At 30.5% G+C, this 23,709-nt stretch overlaps 1 protein-coding gene across 2 annotated transcripts in view; it reads left to right on the forward strand.

The window, feature by feature from the left end:
- The first annotated feature begins 3,221 nt into the window (after positions 1-3,221).
- The window catches only part of LOC124360315 (regulator of G-protein signaling 7), a 35,570-nt gene continuing 15,082 nt past the window's right edge, over positions 3,222-23,709 (forward strand). For both annotated transcript variants that reach the window (XM_046813822.1, XM_046813821.1), the window contains exons 1-9: positions 3,222-3,364; positions 12,600-12,767; positions 13,867-13,963; positions 14,347-14,397; positions 14,887-14,993; positions 16,377-16,428; positions 17,773-17,996; positions 19,038-19,231; positions 21,941-22,054. In XM_046813822.1, the coding sequence (XP_046669778.1) occupies positions 12,645-12,767; positions 13,867-13,963; positions 14,347-14,397; positions 14,887-14,993; positions 16,377-16,428; positions 17,773-17,996; positions 19,038-19,231; positions 21,941-22,054 (962 nt within the window). In that variant the 5' untranslated portion in view covers positions 3,222-3,364; positions 12,600-12,644. The remainder of the gene's footprint in view (positions 3,365-12,599; positions 12,768-13,866; positions 13,964-14,346; positions 14,398-14,886; positions 14,994-16,376; positions 16,429-17,772; positions 17,997-19,037; positions 19,232-21,940; positions 22,055-23,709) is intronic.

Below are 23,709 nucleotides of genomic sequence, written 5' to 3' on the forward strand. Positions count from 1 at the left end.
TAATATCAGTTGGAGATGATGTTTGTGATTTTTCACTATTATAACATTATTTCACAAATCTTAATACTTATTTATTATTCCACTGCATAATTACTACTTTCTGTAATTTAATTAGTTGTTATTTATTTTGTTGATGTTATATTTAAGTTGCATGAAAATGTTGTGAAATTATTGTATATTGGCGGATGCCGTTGAAATAATAATAAATAAATAAATAAATAAATAAATCGTAGCATAAATAAAATATTGAACAAAATAGATTAAATCACAAATCAAAATCAAAACAAAATATTGATGTCTACTCTCGATTACCGTAACCGTTACCGTAAATCGAAAGTACCTGGTACAGATTGCTGTTATAGGTACTATTAGGCGATATATTATTTAAAATAAAATGCTCTTGGAGGGGGACGAGTCCCGTTGCCTGTCAGAACGCCCCTGCTCCTATTATTGGATGGGTCTTATCAAACATGGCATTGACTTTCCATAGCTTAATACGGCCCCGTTGTATTATATTACCATAATACATAAAATATACCATGCACGATATTCCTTTGTGTGTGAAATCTAAATAAATAAAATCAGTATTGCAAAAAGATATACATACAAATGGAGCGTTCAAACATAAATAAAATATAATTTTATACAACTACATAATAATGAATAAGCAGCCCTTGGCGGTAACAGAAAGTCATTTTTATATTTTGATAATAACACAAACTGCCAACTGATCTATATAGAAGTCTATAATGTAAAGTTGTTATTTTAGTAAGAATAAAATATATTACGCATGATTGTATTAAAATATTCTGGGAGATCAAGTGAAACCTGAATCATTTCAAACAGTTGTATTTAATGTAGAATCTTGGAGCATTGGAAAAACTAGTTATTGTAGTATCACTAGATAAAGAAATACGACGTTTTCCAATATATATTTTTTTATTTTGTGCAAGGCCTTTCTGAATCAAAGATTCCATCATTTGTGAACTGCCTGATGATGGAATCTTTGATTCAGAAAGGCCTTGCACAAAATAAAAAAAATATATATTGGAAAACGTCGTATTTCTTTATCTAGTGATACTACAATAAGTTGTATTTAAGTTGTTACTTGGTCTAGACTTTTGATTGTTGCAACGATTAACACTTTGTAGCCTGGGCTCTTAATACATGTTTCGGCGTGGCTCCCTGGGGGTTTTATGATGCTTTTAAAAATTCTGTGTTATTACAGTAATTATGTTATAAACTCATACTGTATATCATTTTAAAGATAGAGAAACATACTTTTTTTACAAAAATAAGGTTTATTTTCTAAATAAAATTACTGCATAATATTGAATGTTACGTAAAAAATACAAAAAAGTTTTTGCTACATAGCTTGTTAGTTCAGGTAATTTGCCTTAGTGTGGTAATTTTTAAAACACAATGGTACACAAAGTGGCACTGTATAGTCTGAGCAACGCCAGGATGTTTCCTTCCTTCCAGCTTTGCTAGTTGCTTCCTTGTTTTTTTGTGAGCATACTTGCAGTCACGAATTGCATCACTTTTGATTTCATCACCCAGAAAATAATAAGTAAAGAATATAAAAGAAAATCGACGGAAAGTCGAGAAGAAAGAACAAAGCGAGTGTAAATACAGAACAAAACACACTGATAACCTCACATTGTTTGCATTTGCCTTTACTTCATTCAGTAAGAAACTAAAGTTCTAATTATTTACAAACAGTTAAATTCACATTTAGAATACATTATAATAACATTTGCTTCAGTATTTGTCGGCAAGATTTGTAGAAACTTAGTAAAACATCACTAAGACTCACAACACACAACGTGAAACACTACAAAGCAATCTGACGATACCGACGATCAGCCGCGGCGCGTACGATCAGCCGCGGAGCGTACGATCAGCTGTCTAGACTCGCTTGTAGTACGATGATAAATATACGTATTTCATTACTAAAACCAACAAATACGAACTTAGACAACCAATGAACATAATAAAAATGTTTGAATCCAAAAATAAGATGACTGAGCTAAATAATACTATTAAATAACACGACCCGAGCGATACTCGGGCGCCGGTAGCAGGCGCTACCGACGCGGCCCGACCTATACTCGGGCTCAGGGTACAAAGTGTTAATATCACAACATATTCAATTTCAGAAATAGCGTTCCATATGGATAGATTCTGGGTCCTCTCTTCTTGGTTCATGTAAATGATATAACCAAGAAGATTCAAATGGCAAACCTTCCTATGTTTATGTACTTATGACACTACTTATGTTACCATGCGCCGTGACTTGAGGACCCTTGAATTAGACTTATTTATCACAGCAAATGGTGCCTAAAGTTTTCGGAGAAAATTGCTTAAAACTAATACCCCAAAAAACCAAAAGCATTTACATTGGAACTCACCAAAAAAGAAAACAAACAATAATTCCTGAACTCCTAGCCTATGCATAGGTGATTCGAGATAGTTGTAGCAAAGCCAGCTGAGTTGCTAGCACTGATATTGGTCCATTTCCTGGACTGAAGTGAGCAGATATCCAAAATTAAAGGAAATTTTTCAAAACACACACACACACACACACACACACACACATATATATATTTCCACGCAGATCTTATTGCAGTGAACGTTTCACAGCGTTGGAGATATTAACTGTTCCATTTGTATGAGTGTATCTAGTATATCAAGTTAAAAATTTTAAACATCTTAACGAAGCACACTGTCATAACACTGGATTAAAAAAAACAGAGTTGCTATTTATCATAGGCTCATTCTTAAAAATGTATCTGCTTTTAAAATATTTTAAGCACTACCTTGCAATCTGAGAACTATAAACTGTAACAACAAATTAAAGAATTAAATACAGAAATATTTTTATTAATTAATGTTTTTATAGCTTGCAACAATTTTTTATTATTGCAAAAAGTAAAATATTAGCTTTCCTTCCTCTAATCAGACCCCTGGTCCCTCCTAATACGACCGTATTGTTTTGATCATTAGAAGCCCAATTATGGGCCAACTCCTTTGGAACACACAGTATAAAACTAAGTAAGTATTCTGGAAGATTTAGTGTGTAGACATTTTCCGTGGTAGAGTTCCCTTTCTAGTCGCCGTGACGGTCGTATGTTCTACCTCGTGTGTTGGTTGTATCTTCGCCATAAACTAACAGCACAGCTCTGCTACAAATCTTGCAAAAAATTCGAAGAAGTAAAACTAGCAGACCCAGTTCTGTCTTCTGCTAGAGAATATTTGTCAGGGAGAACGCCATTATTTTTCAATGCGAAATGATTGTGAAGTATTAAACAAACCGTTTACAACATCACAAACTGTGCAGTTATATCAAATACACTAGATGGTGGTAAGTAATTCTCTAGCAGAATTTTTCTATTTACATTATTTCAAAAGATACAGAGGAGAATTATTAAGTAGCTTGACATAATTATATTAGAACAAGATATGTCAATAATTGAAGATCACTTGGTCTCCTTGCTAGAAGTAAGATAGGCATATTAATCTTTAATTTTAGTTAGGTTATCACCTTTAACGTCTTATAGAATACCTTTATGTATTCTAAATTGCAGAAGTATTTGAGTAAAGGAGGAGGATTGAAGTATATAACTAGAAGGAAATAAAAATAAGTTTACTTGCCTATGATGATAAACATTTTATTTTAGCTTTGATTACGTGTTTTGATTAAATGACAAGTTATATTAGGCCTATGTCGTTCAAAACTGAATTAGTAGTAAGCCATAGTTATCTACAGAATGTTTAACTATTGTGTTGATTACAGCATTTGTATTAATATAGTAATCAATGATGAAAAATGCAAGTGACAAAATTGCTCTAAATAAGTTTTAACTTATAGATAAGACGGCCTACATTATTAAGACTTATTATTCCCTACTTTTTTTTGTAGTAGAACAATGTGTCAATAATGAAAGCAATAGTAAATTTAATAAAGGTTTCCTTCAATTATATATATAAAACTAAAATAAAATTTTTATTGTCATAGGCAAGTAAACTTAATTTTATTTTCTTCTAATTATATATTTCAATCCTCTTCATTTACTCAAATATTTCTGTAATTTAGAATACGTGTTTCTATAAGACGTTAGAGTAGGTTTCCTTCATATATATATATATATACTAGCAGGTGCCCGCGGCTTCACACGCAATTTCCCGTTGAAAAACAGTACACTATATTCACGTATTCTTTTTCTATCACATTCTAAACATTGCTGAGATAATTGATAGTCGTTCCTTCGTGAGCCTCTTGGGCGCATTATGAACCATATATTTCCTGCCTCTACCTTTCGTGGTTTTTACTAGGTGTTGATAAGTTATTCAGAACAATTAATTTATATGGATGAATCTCGATAAACTAATTAGGTTATAAAGAATCAAATTCGGTCTGTTAAAATTAATTTTCGGTCTAAGATATTTCTAGTATTATTGAGGAGTGTGCCTTCAAGAAAATGTATCAACGAAAACCAATTTCGATCATAAAGCGTCTTCTTTCGGCTTACCTTCGATCTAACCAAATTCAATTACAAACCTTATGTGCAAACATTCACGGATTTGTACAATGAGGTTGTTTTCATAATAGCTTTAATAGTTTTTTCATTGCATTATATAGTTTATTGATCATTGGTGGAATATAAATTTAAAATTAGGCAATGATGTCTTCTATGCAACCTGCATTACACTACTGATCAAGCACTATACAATAACAATTTTCTAAATTTTAAATGTAAACAAATGTTTCTGCCTCTCTGATGAACTTCAGCTGAAAGTATTAACAGCTGCTGTTAAGTATCAGTTCGCTTTGTATTACGTGTCGTAGCGCAGTCTGTCGGATCCAATCTAAAACACTCCAACATCAACAACAATTTATAATTAAAAAATTAATTAAATAAACAATTTAAATTGGACCAAATTGTGAATCTAAACCATTCTCGAATTCCATTGAAAACACACACAAAATTTAATCAAAATCGGTCCAGTCGTTTAGGAGGAGTTCAATCACATACACACGAATACAAGAAATATATATATATATATATAAAGATGTGTGTGTGTGCGTGCGTGCGTGCGTGCGTGTGTGTGTGTGTGTGTGTGTGTGTGTGTAAATAGATAGGTTAAATTGTTTACCCTGTTCAAATCCAAAATTCAAAATTACAAAATGGCTCCAACATAGCTTAGTCAGACCTACTTTCTCCACTATATTATGACCCAAACTTGCACCATTTTTTTGTCACATAAATTTAAGGAATTGACAAAATAGGACATATAAAGGTACTTTGGGATTATACCGACCACACCCAGACATGAATCGTTATTTGACATTTTGCTTCTACTGATTACTAGATTAGCGTAGAACAATATTTCGTGAATATAAAACAGGAATTGTCTTATCGCAAACCCCTCCACACCCTCAGACAGAGGTCAAAGTCGAACAGTCTAGTAGATAACGTGATTGCAGAGTCTCGCCGCCCGTTCAGCTGGTGCGTCGCTTTGTTGTACTTCCGTGTTTTACCTCTACATTTCTCCAAACACAAAAATTCAACAAAAACAATCATTACCAAACTAAAACTAAACTCTTTATTGAAAAAAACACTCAAAACTTGTTTTTATTCTTGATCACACTCCGCCACCCAAAATGCGAGTGCCTCCGGCCATCAGCGCGGGCTTCGGCAGCACCGAAGGTGCCCGCGCTGATGTCGACGAAAGAAAAACATCCCTCGAGATAGTACCTATCAGTAAAATATCAAATTCTAGAGGGGCTGATCAGAAATATAAATTGAATTGTAATGGAAAGGCAATTATGTATACCGTGCAAATCATGTGATGCCGCGCCCTTCCCTAATCGGGATTATCGAGAAAGATAAGATAACAGCGACAACAATACCGATCACAATACCTGGAAATGCTTGTAATTATGTAATTAAACAGTTGTTTTTTCGTTATATCATGTTTGTTTCTATAAATTTATATTTTTGTGTTTTTCATACTGGTGTGGTCGGTATAATCCCAAAGTACCCATATAAAAAATCTAAACATTATTTGATACTAATATCAAATTGCTCAAATTTATTTACAGCATAAACTTATAATTAATCTTACAACTGGCTTTAAGCATTATCGACGCATTAACTACATTTTCAAATGCCATTACACTATTTTCGGTGCATTAACTATGTTGTAATATGTTCTCTCACAAATTTTTACTTTGTTTTTAAATTAAATATAAAAATTGAAGGTTTTGTAATATACCGTAAAACATTCTATAGTTCTATTAAATGTTATTAGAAAATTTAAAACTTGGATGTTCACATTTCCGATCGTGATTTGCTTATATAATTGCCGAACACATAAAATTACTGAATGTTTATCAAAATTCCCTGTAGAGAATTCACATTCCACACGATCGTTTATTGTTATTGGAAAAGGTCTATTCTAGTCTTTCAGAAACACTGTTACAATAGCCTGTAAGCAAATAAATGTTTTTATAATAGTTGTTTGAAAAGGTTATGTTTGATAAAATCTCAAAAAGAGCTTCACTAATTTTTTTAATTTTTTTACTCTATCGTTGTCTGGAAGTAGTAAAAATCACATCAAAACAAAAGGAAAACGTACCTAAGCACCAGTATTGTCACTGATGGAGATAAAAACTCTTATTTTATTTTTGTACTGTTGCACAATCACCAAATCACCTAGCAGTTAAGAATTACACATTGTGTTGTTGCCACAGTGATTTCTTATTTGTTATTACACTATTCGTCAATACCAGTGTATTGTTTGCTATTTATTGTATCTTTTAGATTTTTAATTGTTTAGTGTGTATAAATAAACGTTTGTGAAGTGTTTTATAAATTATTGAAGTGAAAAATGTTAGGTTTTACCTGCAGGTTGGCCTATCTCCATATAAGTTCAATATTTTTTTGCTGAGTAAATAATTTATAATACATTTCAAAATGAATGTTAATTTGAACAGTACTAGTATTAGGAATGTATTGGATAGTGATTCAGAAGACAATGGTGGTTTGGCAGATACGGATGAAGTTTTATCTGACTTGTATAAACTATTGCCTATTGAATTAATTGTGCCTGATTCTATTTCCTTTGAAAATAGTAAAGATAAAAATACATTTTTGCAAACTTATATAAATTTACTTTCTATTGTCGTATAAATAACTGTTGGATGAAAACAAAATAGTTACCTAAAAAAGGTTAGGCCTTTATTTCATAGTTTTTATTTTCGTAAAAATGTTTTTTAAATTGTAGCTATATAAAAAATTTGTGTAACGTAAACTTCTATAAATATAATTTTTTCTTCTACACATATTTACATTTTTGCGAGAGCGCAATAAGAGAGTTTTGCAGATTTTGTTGTTTTTATAGATATATTATTAAAAAGTACCAATAAACTCCTTTTACTTAAATATTTTTTTATAATTTGTGAGTTAGATAACTTATATCACAAAACTTTTGTATATTTTGGACTTATTCAAACAACTTTCACATTCAAATGTTGAAGATGGAACTTTTATTAGCTATCCTTAATTTATTCACTACATTGAGAAAACACCAACTAATACAAATAACTTTTTTATTTTTGTGGTGCCTGCTATCGAAAGACCTCACACAAATAAAAAGTTATTAGTATATCGGTTGGTGTGCTCTCAATGTAGCTAATAAATTAATAGCTGTAAGGTTGTCAGGTTATAAATTAAAGAAAAAATTATTTTTTACTGCTTTTTTATTTTTATTTTTTAAAGTAAAGTTCAAATTTTTCAATATTAAATTCTTTTGTTATAAACTACAATTATTTCCAAAAACACTGATATTTTTAAAATGTCTGTATCTTAATAAATAAGCAGTATCAGATATTATAAAAAAAACCTTACAAAATCACAAAAAGTGCCTGCTGTTTTGGGGAAAATAATGATCAATTCTAGGGTTAAAGGAATTGTTTAACAAATCTTAGTGTCATGAAACATACATTTAATCATATTACAGGCCTACTATATTAGAAAGTAAGTTATGGCTTGTAAATATAGTAATACAATTTGCGTGACTTTTGTACCTATTTTACAATCTTACTCTTGTTTTACTGAAAATTCTACTATAATTTACTCCAAGTAGAGCAAACAGACTTAATGCCTTATCTAAGTTGCTCTAGTAATCTGAGTTGCTCACAGCACAGCAAATAAGATAAACAATATGAAAATATTGGTTATCCATCCCTGTAATGTATTTAGTTTACACCTGTTATAGTTTTACATATTAACAACTAGTTAGAGAAGAAAGTTCGTTAAAAAATATTATTTCTTGAACACCTCAGAAAGATGGTCTTAGTAATTTTATCAGGAGAAAGTATTTTTTATTCAGTCTTTAAATTGGCAATACATTGGTGGAATAGCCAATTCTTTGGTTTGAGTCAAATAGTGAATTCATGTATCATCCACAGTTGATAGAAGTTTCTCTATTTCATTAAATAGCTACAAATTGGCCTTCAAACATTAGTTTTTGTCTTATTTTATGTAAATGTATGTCTCATTGTGTGAATAATGTACAATCTGTACATGGTACAATCCTGAACTTCTCAATACATTAGAAAAGTTTCCAAATTAATAAACTTAATCTTGACCGTATATTTTTCAGATATTCCAAATATAAACTATGTAAATCTTCATAGAAAAATTATTTAGTTCTAGATGATTATTTGGCCGCAGTATAATAAGCGTCCAACACTTGAATTAGCGATATTCATTATTATTGAATCATCGACATTCATGAGTAACGAATCCTCGATATAAATACTTAAACTAAATTACATTATAGATATTTCAAAGTACGTATAGCCTAGTTCAGCTTTTTTTATATCTTAAAAGTTAATAACTTATGATGAATTAAAAGAGCTATATAGGTTATTTGAATATATATAAAATGTAACAGTAGCATTTACTTACTTTTTACTATTTTAAAGGATTAACGTATCTGATACAAATAAAGCATATAGGGCCATTGTTGCGGCCATTACAGATGGGCAGTATTAATGTGTGTAACAGGTTAATCAGTGATAACCTATTACATGGATACTGTTATTTCCGTAACAGTTGGGCTGAAAGATTTGGTATCTCATAACAACTTTCTGGTATTAGGTTACTCAGTACCTAACCTAACCTGTAACAGCTGAGGTGACTTTATGCAAGCATTGAGGCTAGGAATGAAATATTACGCAATGGAATAAATATGTGACTAGTAGTACCAAAGTTTAAAAAAAAAAAACATTTACAAGTGGTCACGTGATCTGAGCTTGAATTTAGGTTCTATCTCAAGAGATGTTTTTCTTTTTTTGCCAGAAGTGTAGGCAGCACTGAAGTCCATGCTGATGACCAGGGGAATTTCCATTTTGTACTTTCCCAACCTCAGATCACGTTGGACATTCTGGGACTTGAATATATGTACTATATATATAAATTTGTGACCTTGGGTTATTATAAAATTTTACAAAACCCAAAAACATTATTAGAATAACTGCTTTTATCAGGTATTGTCCTTTTTTTGAAAAAAATACTATACAAATTTTGGTTTCTACTAACCATAAAAAATAAAACCTTAAGTTTACTCAAAAAATTTATTATTATAGTGTTCTCTAGTTTATTGTAAATGAAATGGTACCAAATATAGTTAGGTTTATGGTTTATAATATTCTATAAACAATCAGTGTTGGGCGCTTATCATACTGCAGCCGTTTTTGAGATAGTGGTGTAAAACTGTACCTTTAAACACTCCTCCTCTCATTCACTAACCCCACACCACGGGGACTTTTTAGTATGTTTATCAGGTTCTTTTTAAATATACCAATTATTTTAAATATTAGAATTTTGTCTAATTTTGTTAACTTGACTGGGCTATTTTAAGTAATGTATAATGATGATTATTATGTACATGAATGATAATAAATATTTTTTGTCAAAATACTATAAAGATAAAGGTATAAAGATTTGTATTTTATTTTATTCAAAAAGTATATAATTTAAAAATGTGTCCTCGAATACCTTACTAAGTATTATTTTAAATAATACAGTAAAATATAAATATGGGATGATAATATTTTTTAAATATTTCTTACATCCTTTTTTAGATGTAGCCAATTTTTACTCAAAAAATTAAAATACATTTGGTATTGTTCTCCTAATGAATGTATAATTTAAAAATCCTTCTAGGTTACATTTATGATTAGTAAATTTCATGTGTGGCTATTTTCTCAAAATATACTGAAGAAGCATTATTAGTTTATGAGGTTAATCCTTATAAACACCACAAGACTGCCAGAGCAGTAATACCTGTCCTGATTTGGGTATTTGTTCACTAAATAGTAGTTTTTAGTATTATAATTCCATATTATTTCAATTATGTACTTTGTCACAGTAACTTTCTCTAATGTTTGGTAGATCTATAAGCTTATACTTAGAAATAAATTCAACTATCTTCATCTAGAACTTGTTTGTGACTTGGTGACATAATTTATTTATATAAAATAACTAGGTGAAAGCTTCAAAATATCAGTTAATAAAAAAAGTGATCATAAAGACAGAAACAACCAAATACACTAAGGAAATGTCCAATCATTCTCGAACAATTCCAAATCTAATACATTCAAAAAAGGAACTGATTAATTGATATTTCATAATTCGCAGCACATACCATAGTAAGCATTGTTTGGAAGTTTGTTTTTTTTTTATCACAGTGTCAGTATTTCATACTGCTTAGATAATTTTGTGTGTTTTTACAGCAGGCGAAAGCAGAAACCCCATACTTGCAATAATTAGTTGTAAAAAAAATTACAAGAAGTTTCATCAAATAACTGTTTAGGTTTAATTGTTGACCATAATATATTGGCCAAGTTAGTTAATGGAGAACTTCAGGAATAATAAATGTACAGTAAGTCTTAATTCTATTTTAAAGACACATTGAAAATGCTCTATTTTTGTTATGGAATCATAGCTTTTGTTATCAGCTTTTTTCTAAAAAACAATCTAATCAGAATTCTTATTCTCCAAAAAAAAAAAAAAAAATATGAACAATACTAAATGTATACATTTTACCAGCTTTTTCTTATTGGAAACTAAATGCTTAATATATGATCAAACACTCCAATAAATGAAAAATTTTTATTTTGTGAGGCCTTTCGTGCTCAAAGAACACATCGTCAGACACCGTTACTGCCTTTAATCTAATTAAATATTAATTTTTATATATACAGTAGACATACTTCCTGGCCTTTAAAATCTTATCTCTTTGTATTTTTTCAAGTCAAATGTTTTTTATTTAAATCTAAATTGTTTGTATTATTACTTTACTTTTATTTCAGTTTTGTGGGTCTAACGATGTGTTCTTTGAGCACGAAAGGCCTCACAAAATAAAAATTTTTCATTTATTGGAGTGTTTGATCATATATTAAGCAATACTAAATGTAACCTGATATCTTTGTTCATTTGTTCAAATATATATATATATATATGGATATTATAACCCCATATGTGGGCTCTAACTTATGTCCATCATCACACTGACTTACATGTAAAACATCTACCTAATGCTAATATGATACAGAAGTTGGTTCATACACATATAATTATAATATCATACCAGGCATAAGAATGAAACTGCTACTGCTACTCATTACTGCAATATTATAATTTTTTAATCTGGCACGAGAAAGGAGTTTTGGGATTAGCTGCAAAAGTTCTGATTTGAAAAAATATTAATGAGTACAGATTTTAAAAAGTCTTTAAAAATATTATGTATGATAATTAAATAGTTTATACTTGAAGAATAACGTGATGTTTAATTCAATTCCTTTCAGTATCACTGTACCTGCTATAATGTGCACTATTATTTTACTGAAATAGTTTTGTCCACTTAGTGGGAACAAACGTCAAAATATGGAAAGAAGTATATTCTCATCATATTAGACACCTACTTGAGGATGAATCTTCATATATTACTATGAGCTGGGAAACACAATTGAACGGAGCTAACAACTATTGTAAATTCACCTTTTAACCTTAACTTCCTTTGCTCTTGCAAGTAGTTCCACTTTCACTGTTCTACAAGCTTATTATTTGTGATCATCAACCCCTTAAATCTTATATTGTTTTGTTCTGGAGATGATCGCCATAAGTTAATAACATAAAACTCTTTAGTCCTACCGATGTGGATAAAAGTTCTTTTTAAATTTTATTAATAAGCATATTATCTTTGTATGTCCTTAACAGTATTTAACACATGTGGATAATGATGGAACTAAGGCTGTCCCAGATCTCCTGATGAGAATTATATCATAAATCTGATGCCTGAATTATTCTATTTAATGCATCAAACTAATGTATATAATAATATGTAAGTGGTTTCAATATTGATTAATTAAACACAATGTTGTCCATAGTGTTATGGTATTAAAGTAAAAGAAATGTGATTAGTTTTTAAGCAAAGTAACTTTAAAATTAACCCTATAGTGCTGACGCTCTGTTTTTTTCAGAATGTTATACTTTCTTGAATTCATTTTAAATATGATTTTACAGCCATGGAAAATTGAGTTGTAAAAGTCAAATGCAGAAACATTGAGTATGGTCACCATGAGCTCCGAAAAAGCCGTCAGGCGCAAACAAGATACAAATGGGGGACAACAGACCACTGCTCCACACACTCCCAACTCTGACGACACACCCAATCACCTGGTGTATAAAAAAGTAGGTAGCCTCTGTCAAAATATTACTTTGTCAGCAAACATAATTTACGTATTACCTTTCATTTTCAGCATTATTGTTATATAATTCTAAATGTTTTGCATGTTTCAATATGAACTAGCCGTGTTATAATTGGTGTAAGCTGTTACATTAAACTTATGAGCTTTAAATTAAACTGTATTTAAACTTTTTGCATGGCAGTGATGCATATTTGGTAAAAACCTTACAAGTGTCTACTGTTGAATAATGTTATAAAATAGGTGTCACCCTATGTTTTGTCTAAATATGGCAGTATCTTTTTTCTTTTATTCCGTTTGAGTTCCTATCAAATCCGGTGGATCGATGTTCTTTATTACTCTCCTTAAAACCGATCTTTAATTTATTTGCAATTCTATAGAGTATGGTTGGTCAGGTTTTGTTTTACTGCACAGGACATACAAGCTCAAATTTCTGCATAATACAAAGTATTGCTATTCAAAAGTAACATAAATTTTGTACAAAATAAAATCGGTTTCCAATTTTTTTTCTCTCTTGTCCTAGAAGAGTTTTCATATAATTAACACTAAACCTATTATTATATGTTTCAAATTAACTAACTTTAATCAATTTAAACTGCAATTCCGAAAGGAAATGTATTACTTAAATTATAAATAGTTTGTAGGAGTTTGTATACAAATTAAAAATACAGAAAACCATTTTTAAATCATGAATTAAAAATACAGTTTACCGATGATGATAGCATTTTAATTAATCACAAAACATCACTGATATTTACAAATTAATGATGGATTTTTTACAACAGATGAGGAAAGAGGAACCAACTAGATAGCTTATGGTTACAAAATATTGTTCAGCGACATGTATCTTCCTATGGTTAATAAACAATACTCTTTTAAAGAGGTTTAAAATAATTATTTTTTTGTACATTTATTATCATTAATCGAATTATTATGATTCATTCAGTCTTATTAATTAATTATTAATTATTATTTATTAAATTTAATCATAACAGTTTTTGTAAGTTAGATGATTTTCTTTAGTAAATGCTTACTTACAAATTAAAGCTGTGAACATTTTTCACTGATTGTTTGTTTTTATCCAGATGGAACAGATTGTTGAAAAAATGCAAGATGAAAACTCCGGGGTTCCTGTCCGTACTGTAAAAAGTTTCATGTCCAAAATACCTTCAGTGTTTACTGGTAAGTTAATTCAGCAATGTTTACTGTAACTTGGAAGTAAAAGAATTTCAATTTTATCTTAGGTAAAATTCATTACATTTTGATCCAGTTATTTTTCATCTTTTTGTTTCTAATTCACATTTATTTTAAGTTTTAAATGTCAGCGAGCTAATGAAATATTGATACTTACTTTAACTGATTGTCACCTTTTTAAAATATTAAAAGGTTTAAAAACATTGAGTAACTTTTGTGACATTGACAGTAATAAAATTATGAATTTGGCATATATAAATACATATTTTAGTGAATGAAACATACAAGTTTATATTATATTAGTATTAGTTAATATTTCTGTAATGTATTATTCTTCATTCTTCTATTTACATTTTGACACCATTTTTCAGGATCTGATCTTATTCTTTGGATGATAAAGAATTTGGATGTGGAAGATCAAGGTATAGTATACTAGATGCATAATATTGGTTACAAGAGCATCTTGTTAGTTTATTTAGTTAAACATATTTTAATGTACTAACCATAATTAATTATTAGTAATAAGTACACATTGCTTATTAAGATTAGAAAACAATTTTTGTAATTAGAGTAAACAATAAGCTAGTAATGGCTGCCCTATGTGATTTTTGTCTCAGATACTTGTAGGATATTTTAAAGAACTATACATAAAACTAATTTTCAGATAATTATTTTCTGTAATACATTGTGTTTTTTAAATATAAAAAACTAATATCTGTTTTTCATGAAGTATAAAGAAAATGTTTGGTACTCACACATGTATTTTTCCTCCATACCATATAAACCTAGGTCTCGCACATTAAATGTCTGCTTCCATGCCTTATAACGTAATATTATATTGTAAAATTCGTGGTCCTTAAGCCACAAAAGACCACTATAAAAAATCTTATAATATTATTAATATTTTCCAGGTGAAGCCCTTCACCTTGGGCACTTGATGTCAGCACATGGTTATTTTTTTCCTATCGATGATCATATGCTTACAGTGAAAAATGACAACACATTTTACAGGTTCCAGGTTAGCACTTCATTGTATTTAGAGACTAAGCATGTTTTATGTCCAGATTACTTACTATTAATAGTACCTATGAAATTTAAATAAGTTTTTCAAGTAAACCGATTGATTATGAATCTAACTAAAACAAGTTATAAAGAATTTAGTACTTATCAATGCAAAATTAAATCAGAATTCAGAAATTGACGAGGAGTCTCCAGTGAGGCTGTAACATTGGCCAGTATGCTGATATGGGAAAACGATTTGTATAAAATAGCTTCAAAACTAACTCAACTTTATTACGCTCTATGTAGGATGTCCGAAATATGCTCAAATGAAATTTTAAAGTTGATATATTTTAGATATTTTTTGTATGTACATTAATACAATATTTAATTTAGTGCCTCCTCCCATTAATCATTTAAATTCATTTTTAATAATACAAAAAAACTATTTGTGTTATTTTTAAATTACTTTGGAACGAATTTATAAAAGTCCATTTCTCTCATTTAGAAATCATGACTGTTTACAGTGCATGTATTCTTTATGATAAAATATTCTAAGGTATAGATTGAACCAGTCTGGTGAGAACCACATGTACAATACTAGAAGTAGAAATAATATGGCAGTTGTTCAATACAATTTACTTTTTTCTGTAAAAAAATACGTAAGAGCTACATTTTTAACTTGCTATCTAACAAAACAAAATTTTGTTTAAAGTTTGTTGTTGACAATGGATGGTTTGAAAGGATAGTAAAATTTCATTGTAGAACATATATGTTATATTAGTATTATTAGTGTTATACTTTTTGTAACATGTAATTATGGCAAATGTCCGAAATCCTAATATCCTTTCAAAATAAAATCATTGAAAAATAATAATAAATTTAAAACTAGACATAAATGTTATCTAACTGTTTGTAATATTCCTTTTCCGAGATTTATGAATTTCACAATTTAATTTAATGCTTGTAAGAATATACATTCTTGGTTGTGTGAAACTAATCGTGTACACAGTGTGTATCTAATAAATATAGTTTCTGATTCTGTCAATTAAACTTTTAATTTGAAAGGTCCTACACTGGTTGATAACTGTAGTAATATTATGTAATAACAATCATAATTAAAACCAAATAGGTTGTACCAGTTGTACTATTTTAAAAAGTAAATTTTAGTATTCATTAAACTGTTGAAATTTTTACAGGATAATTTTATTGTGTTTTTAATTGCTACTTACGGTATTCTTTATTTATTATTCAGCATTTATTCCCTTTATAATCAATAAAGTACTATTTTTTTCCTATTTCAAGGAGTTCATTTTTATATAGTTTTAACCATTCAATAAAGTTACTTCTTTTCTCCATTTTGTGGTGTGTAAATAGTAACAGTATTATGTCTGTATTGTAGACACCATACTTTTGGCCTTCAAATTGCTGGGAACCCGAGAATACTGATTATGGTAAGTACCCTTTTAGATAATTTTTATTTTATCTATACATTGTATTTTTTGTTGTACATAAATAGATTCTCTCTAAATGTAAATATATCAATACATTTTTACGTACATAGAATATATTCTGGAAGCTCATTTTATAATCTAACATTTCTATTATTTAAAAAGATGGTGACTTGTAATTTTTTCCTCCCCCAAAGGATAAATTGATTAAGTATAGTTCAGATGAAAGTATTTGATGAAATATAATGGACCGACCCTCTGTATCATTGTCAAGGTACCGAAAGTTCGTCCACCTCAAATCTCTTTACCTGCAATGCTGGACTGCAGTCTGTCCCACAGTAGCACTGTGTTAGTATTTTTTATCTTTGTTTTTTCTGTATTGGATATATGTATTTTTAAAACATAATAGAAAGGAAAGCTATTAGGTATACTCAGTGTTATGTTGACACATTAAAATACACAAAGATAAAAACTAAGTAGGTGATAGCAATAAATCGTCACTAAGTTTTTCGCATTCCGCTAGTGACGAAATTTGGTAGATTACCGCATTTCTTGCAAATACAACTGGTTATAATAAACCGTCACCGTTGCATTCAGTGAAAAGAAAAAAGAAAAAGAAATACGTAAGGGTTAAATATAGTATTACAGTTATTATTCGGTTTGAAAATAGACTAGAGAATCAAAAATCTTTTACCAGGAAAAATCGAGAATTTGAGAAAAGGTTTTGAGTGGCCACCCTGAAATATATATAATTATTTAATTTACATATTCCATCAGGTTATCTTTAATGATTTAAAACATTTTCTTTGAACTATATTTACAGAAAGTTACTTTATGATATAAAAGAAATGTTCAATAAGTTTTACAACAGTACTCCATTATCAGAGAATATATTTAGCAACACAGGAATTCTTTTACATGTAGCAGTTTTATCAGTAACAAACTTGACATTTATTTAAAAACAAGAGTCAATTGATCAACACTTTTACCCCCATGATAGGTTCTTAAACTGTTATGAGTTGATGCCTTTTAAGATAAATTAGTAACAGGTTTAATTTTATTTTGAAATAATTGAAAAGACTTATTCTTGTTGACTGCATAAGACAAAAATATCAAAGCATGATAAAAACTGGTTTTTTGTATTAACCAAAATAAACAATAAACAGTTCATAATAATAGTGGTTCTTATTATACCTTTAACTGAATTTAAACTCATGGATAACTTACCCATAATACTGTACTTTATCATTTCTCTAATAAAATACAATCCAAAATAATTGTTTTTTCCTAGAAACTCGAATGAACTGTCTTTTCTTAGATGAAATGTCCAAACCACTTTTGTTCCAGCTGTATATCTTTGCAAACGCACCATGCAGAACAAGACAAGGCTGGAGTTGGCTGACTACGAAGCTGAGAGCTTAGCTAGGCTACAGAAGATGTTTTCCCGGAAATGGGAGTTCATTTTCATGCAGGCAGAAGCTCAAAGCAAGGTCGATAAGAAAAGGGACAAACTTGAGCGCAAAGTTCTTGACAGTCAAGAAAGGGCATTCTGGGATGTTCATCGTCCAATGGTAAATAGTTTGCAAATATTAGTTTATCAATGATTTTAGTGATTAACGTTTTTCCAAATTAAATTAATAAGTTATTAAACAATACTGTTTAAGTTTGTTTATCATCAAGTGGTGTCACATAATCTATACAAAACTAACTTGGTTCATAACAATTTTTTTTACTTAAATCAATTTATTACTTGAAACTATGAAAGTAGAAGTAAGATACATTTTGCAATCACCCCTCCACAGAACATTACTTACTATAGTTCGTAAGTAAACAAGTTTGGTGTATTTAGGATTAAAATTTAGATGGGGAAGGCTGAGTTAATCTAGAGAGTCTTGGGAACACCATAAGCAGAGGAAGTTCAGAGATGCTTTCCCAAGAAATATTTTGAAAATTAAGGTCAAAAATCTAAAGTTTTAGTTTCTTATTAAATTAAAATTCTAAAAATTGTACTTTTTTGAGCTGAAACGAAAAATTACATTAAATAGTATAGTTAAAACCCGAACTACTTAATAAATTATTATTTCTGATAAAGATGAATTCAGTAGCATAATTTATGAAAATGTAAGATGTAATTGGCTGAGTGTTACTGAAGCCTATCACTTGAGGGACTGAAAAAATTTCATTTTTATTCATATATCTGTTCGCATGATATCTCAAAAACGAATGAGATAAAGGCTTTATTTCTGTATAGACAACACTGTGTTACGACAGTGCATGTCATTCCTTTGGATTTGGATGAGCATTAATAAACATTTTACATTGGTTTTATTGGTAACAATGATGGCAACAATAAAATAGCAGAATACATATATATGTAAACAAAATTACTATAATCAAGAAAATATGTTTCTTTAATTATAATCGTTTTGTACGTTTTTGTCATTTTTAGCAGAAAAAGTACAAAAGGTATGTGGGGTCCATATAATGGATAAGCACCATATGTTTCCAAATTTTCAAGTTGTATTGTTATGTCAATGATTGTTTACTAAAAGTGTCAACCAATTTCTACATGTAGATATCAAAACTTGTAAATTTTACTTTTGTACTTGCAGCCTGGCTGTGTGAACACAACGGAGCTGGATATCAAGAAGGCGTGTCGCATGAACAAGACAGTGGCGGCACCCCAGCAGCCTTCTTCCAATATGGCCAACAGTTCAGCCACTGTTGAAGCCCTCAACAGAGAGATCTCCTTGCTGAAAACCCGCATAGATCGGAGGAATTTCAAAATTTCGAAAGTTGCTGAGTCGTAAGTGAATTGGTCATTGATTTTAAACATACTACCTATTAAATATACTGTGTGAAGTTGTTTTAAAACACAGGTAACTCTTCCAGCGTGTCTAATGTCTACAAACACAGAACTGATGTATTCCGAGGTTCGGCTGATGGTTGCTGGCTTGTGGAGGAATGGCGCGTCTAACGCGAGCCATGGCGCCATCACTGAAGCTGTAAACCCAAGCGCTAATCTCGAAATGGTCTCCGACACAATGAGAACGGAGTTCGTATTCAATAAGCCATTTTCTGTTGACTTCTACTCCAGAGATGAGTGGAAATCGCAAGATAACATCCCAACAATAAGAAAGAGCTTTGTCTGGTACATGGATGGCTCGCTTATTAAGGGTAGAACTGGATATGGAGTGTTTAGTCAATCCCCTAGAACTGCCCTTAGCGGCAGTTTGGGTCGGAACTGCTCCATATTTCAAGCCGAAATCTATGGTATCCTAGCCTGTGCCAACCTAGGCCTCACCAGAAGGTACCAGGGAATGAACATCTGTATAATGTCAGACAGTCAGGCAGCTCTTAAAGCTCTTGACTCCAACAGCATTTCATCCAGGCTTGTGTGGGAGTGCTTTAACACTCTCTGCAAGCTTGGATCACGCAACTGTGTGCGTCTTGGTTGGGTACCGGGCCACACAGGCATAGGTGGCAACGAATGCGCCGACAGGCTTGCCAAAAGCGGAGCAAGCATGCCATACACCGGTCCAGAACCGAGTTGTGGTATAAGCAAGTCAGCCGCTTACCAAAGTATAAACAAATGGTCCAGGAAGACACACCGCTTGCGGTGGCAGAGTCACCAAGGGCAAGCACTCGGCAAAAGACTGCTTGCCGATTCTAGCTCTCCGGATTCACCAGATGGCTGATGGGGCTGGGCAGGGATCGGGTTAAGCAAGTGATTGCCTTGATCACTGGACACGGCCACTTCAGGAAACACCTAAACACTCTAGGTTTACGAAATGAGGACTCGGAGTGTAGACTCTGCAATAAGTCTGAAGAGACTGCAAAACACATAATACTGGACTGTGAGAGACTGGGAGCAAGGAGAAGGGCTCTTTTCGGTGATAAACAACCAGGCGACGAACCAGATGCTAGTATCGGGGAAAAGCTTCTTAGCCTAATTAAGGGCACGAAGATAGGCTTACCCCTCTAACATCAAAGGGGCACACAATAAGCTCAGGTTGACGTGTGAGGATCTATGAATCCACCCCAATATCCCAAAGGAAAAAAAAAAAAAAAAAAAAAACAGAACTGACAATGCTTGAAATGCGGATATCGTCTATAAACGCAAAAAGCTTTAATTTTGAAATGGCTAAGAATTAGTTCTCAAAACATCCATAAGAGAGCAGGTCAATATTCCTTTTGACTGTTGGCACTAGACAAAGCACTTTGTGGACGTTTAACGGTCGCCATTTCTCGTATAGCCAGACGCAATATACGCCTATAGACACTTTCATTTTATTCAGCTGCTAAATTGGGTGTGTGTTGGAAAACAACCTTTTCATCGCTTTTGAAACAAACTGTTGTTATTCTAATGGTGTTTTAGTTTGTTTTTACTGAGTTGTAGTTATTTGTTTGATATAATAGCTAATCTAAATGATACACATTTTGATGAATTTGTAAGTAATATTATGAACACTTCATTCTCTAGTGCGATTGATTTTTATGCTAGGTTATAATCTTTTAATAACCTAAGTGAAAGTGATGAGGACATGAATGTTAGTCAACGGTCTGTTTTATTCAAAAATTATTCAGATTTTCCAATTTTATCATTTTACTAAGAACAACGTAGTTTGAACGCATTTTTTTTTTATTTTGTGTGCAATATTTTGTGGATGTTTTGTGTTTTTATATTATAACAATTTGATTAAACAACTCAAATTTATTTATAGTAAATAAATAAGGTTTTATAATATTTCAGTTTTTCCTCTATAAGCGTATGAATTTTATATTATTGCATGTAAATATTTATGCAAATTTCACCAAATTGATTTATTTTTGTGTATTAATCATGCAAAAACTTAAGTTACAATTTCCTCATTGTAAATACCCTATATAAATGTAGTGTAACCTGTCATGTAGTGTTTCTTTGTGCATTATCCTGCAATGTAGTTTGTTCTTAATTTCAAATGTTTTCATTGCTTATAAAAATGTCAGAAATATATAAAGCATTTTTATATTTTTCTAATAAAGGTAATCCCAAGGAATCTTAAAGGAAGTTTTTGAAAATATTTTAGTGTTAGGTAGTAAATTTAACTATCATTTTAAGGGTTAATATACCTCATACTGTGTAAAGAAGAACTGAGTCCTTAGCAAACTCTTCTAGATATACTGGTATACTATATTACATCAGGTACCAGCTTCTGATAGCTCCCAGCTCCTACAATCTTCCTGCCCCCGGCAGGTCCCAGCCTTTGACAGCCCCTCAACCTCTTCCAGGTCTCAGCTTCTGGAAGCTTTCAACCTAAATAATTTTCATAATTTAAAGATTACTCTGAATGCATAAACAAATATTTATTCAGGAAAACAAAAATAGCTTGGATTAATGACAAATGTAATAACACTTTTGTAGCTCGTTGCCTTATTTATATTTAAGATTGGTTGTCATTGTTAACATTTTTATGTTACAATATTTTTTATTATTTCTTAATTTATATGGTTATAATTTAGGTTTATTTTTCAGGTATATTAGCTATTTTGAGCAGTATGCAGAATACGATTCATTCTTCACTCCACCAGAAATAGCAAATCCTTGGATCTCTGACAGTCCTGAATTCTGGGATCAGTACAAAGAAACGTAAGTCATTGTTTCTTAAATTTAATCTTGAATATGTTTTCAAAGAATATAATTAATTTATATTTAAAATTACTTATAATTTCTCACTAAGTTTATTGTTATTTTTCTTATTTAACCCTTTGAGTGCCAACGTCCGATTTTACCGAACGTTCGGGAAAAAGTAACTAAAAATTGTAACCTTTAATATTTTTAAATAATATTATATTGAAATGTTTGTGAAGAATCGTTCTTTTCAAAATAAATTGTTATAGTACACTTCCGATCAAACTTTAAATTATGAAACTCACATATACACATTTTTGGTTGCCATAGCTACCGAAAACAAAGTGATAATAGTTTGTTAAAAGTTGTATAACTTACTCATTATCGAAGATAATGATATAAATTTTTCAAGATTTACAGACAATTGCATACACTTTCCAGTGATATGGACTAAGAAAAGGATATGAATTTTTTTGGTCATAATAATTTGGTTGAAAAATTGAATTTTAAAAAATGTTTGAATTTTTTTAGGTAAGTCCAATTTTGGTATTCCTAAATTTAGTGTTATGGTAACTTTGTTATTTTATGTTAATTAAACAGAGTTTTCAGAGAAAAATAAAAAAAGAATCATGTTGATAGCTTATTAAATAATCGAACTGTGAATTTTTTACTAAAACCTTGCAAAATTCCTGCAAAAGGGCTGGCACTTTTAGGTACACCCACTAGAAAAATACCTGGCACTTTTCAGTATACCCACTCAATAAATACTTGGCACTCAAAGGGTTAAGGATGTGATTGGAGAAGTTTTCTAATTGTTCATTATGTTTATTATTAGAGTTTTTTTTTAAATAAAGGGATGATTGGTTCTTAAACAAAGTCAAAGTCAAAGTCTTTATTGCACATTACATTTGAACATTATTACAATTTGTAATACAAACAGGTGCATTGTCATAATTTAATAAACAATGTTAAATTTAAAAGTAAAACAGTGAAATTTCCTAAAAGTAAGACAGAAGTATTCAACATACACACTTATTATGCTTGTGCATGTTCTGGGATGTTTATATAAATTTATTTATTTAAAATATAATTGTCTTGTCATTTAATAGCTCATCTGTACTATAATAGGCTTTTTTCAATAATATTTTTTTAATACATTTATGAAATTGAGCTTCTTCAAGATGTTTTAATGGTGTTGGAAAACTATTGTACACACGAATACCCATATATAAAGGACTTTTCTCTAATAAGGTAGTTTTATGAATTGGAAACAACAAAAGATCCTTATGTCTGGTGTTATAGGTATGCTGGTTTGTGTATGAACTATAAAGATTTGGATGTTTGTGGACCAGATTTAAAATGTCCAATATGTATAAACATGGCAGTGTAAGTATTTTTGCTTTTTTAAATATAGGATGGCAGCCTTCTCTGAAGTTTGCTCCCATCATTGCTCTTACCACTGCTTTTTGTACCATGAAAACTTTTTCAAAATCAGGAGATGATCCCCATATTACTATACCATACTTAAGAATTGACTGAATATATGCAAAGTATACAATTTTACATGTGTTTATAGATACGGATTCTACCAAAATCTTCATTGCAAATCGGAACGAACTCAATTTGTTTACAAGGTGGTTTACATGGCATTTCCAATTTAAGTTTTTGTCAAT

This window comes from Homalodisca vitripennis, chromosome 4 (genome assembly GCF_021130785.1).
Source record: "Homalodisca vitripennis isolate AUS2020 chromosome 4, UT_GWSS_2.1, whole genome shotgun sequence".
Taxonomy (NCBI): domain Eukaryota; kingdom Metazoa; phylum Arthropoda; class Insecta; order Hemiptera; family Cicadellidae; genus Homalodisca; species Homalodisca vitripennis.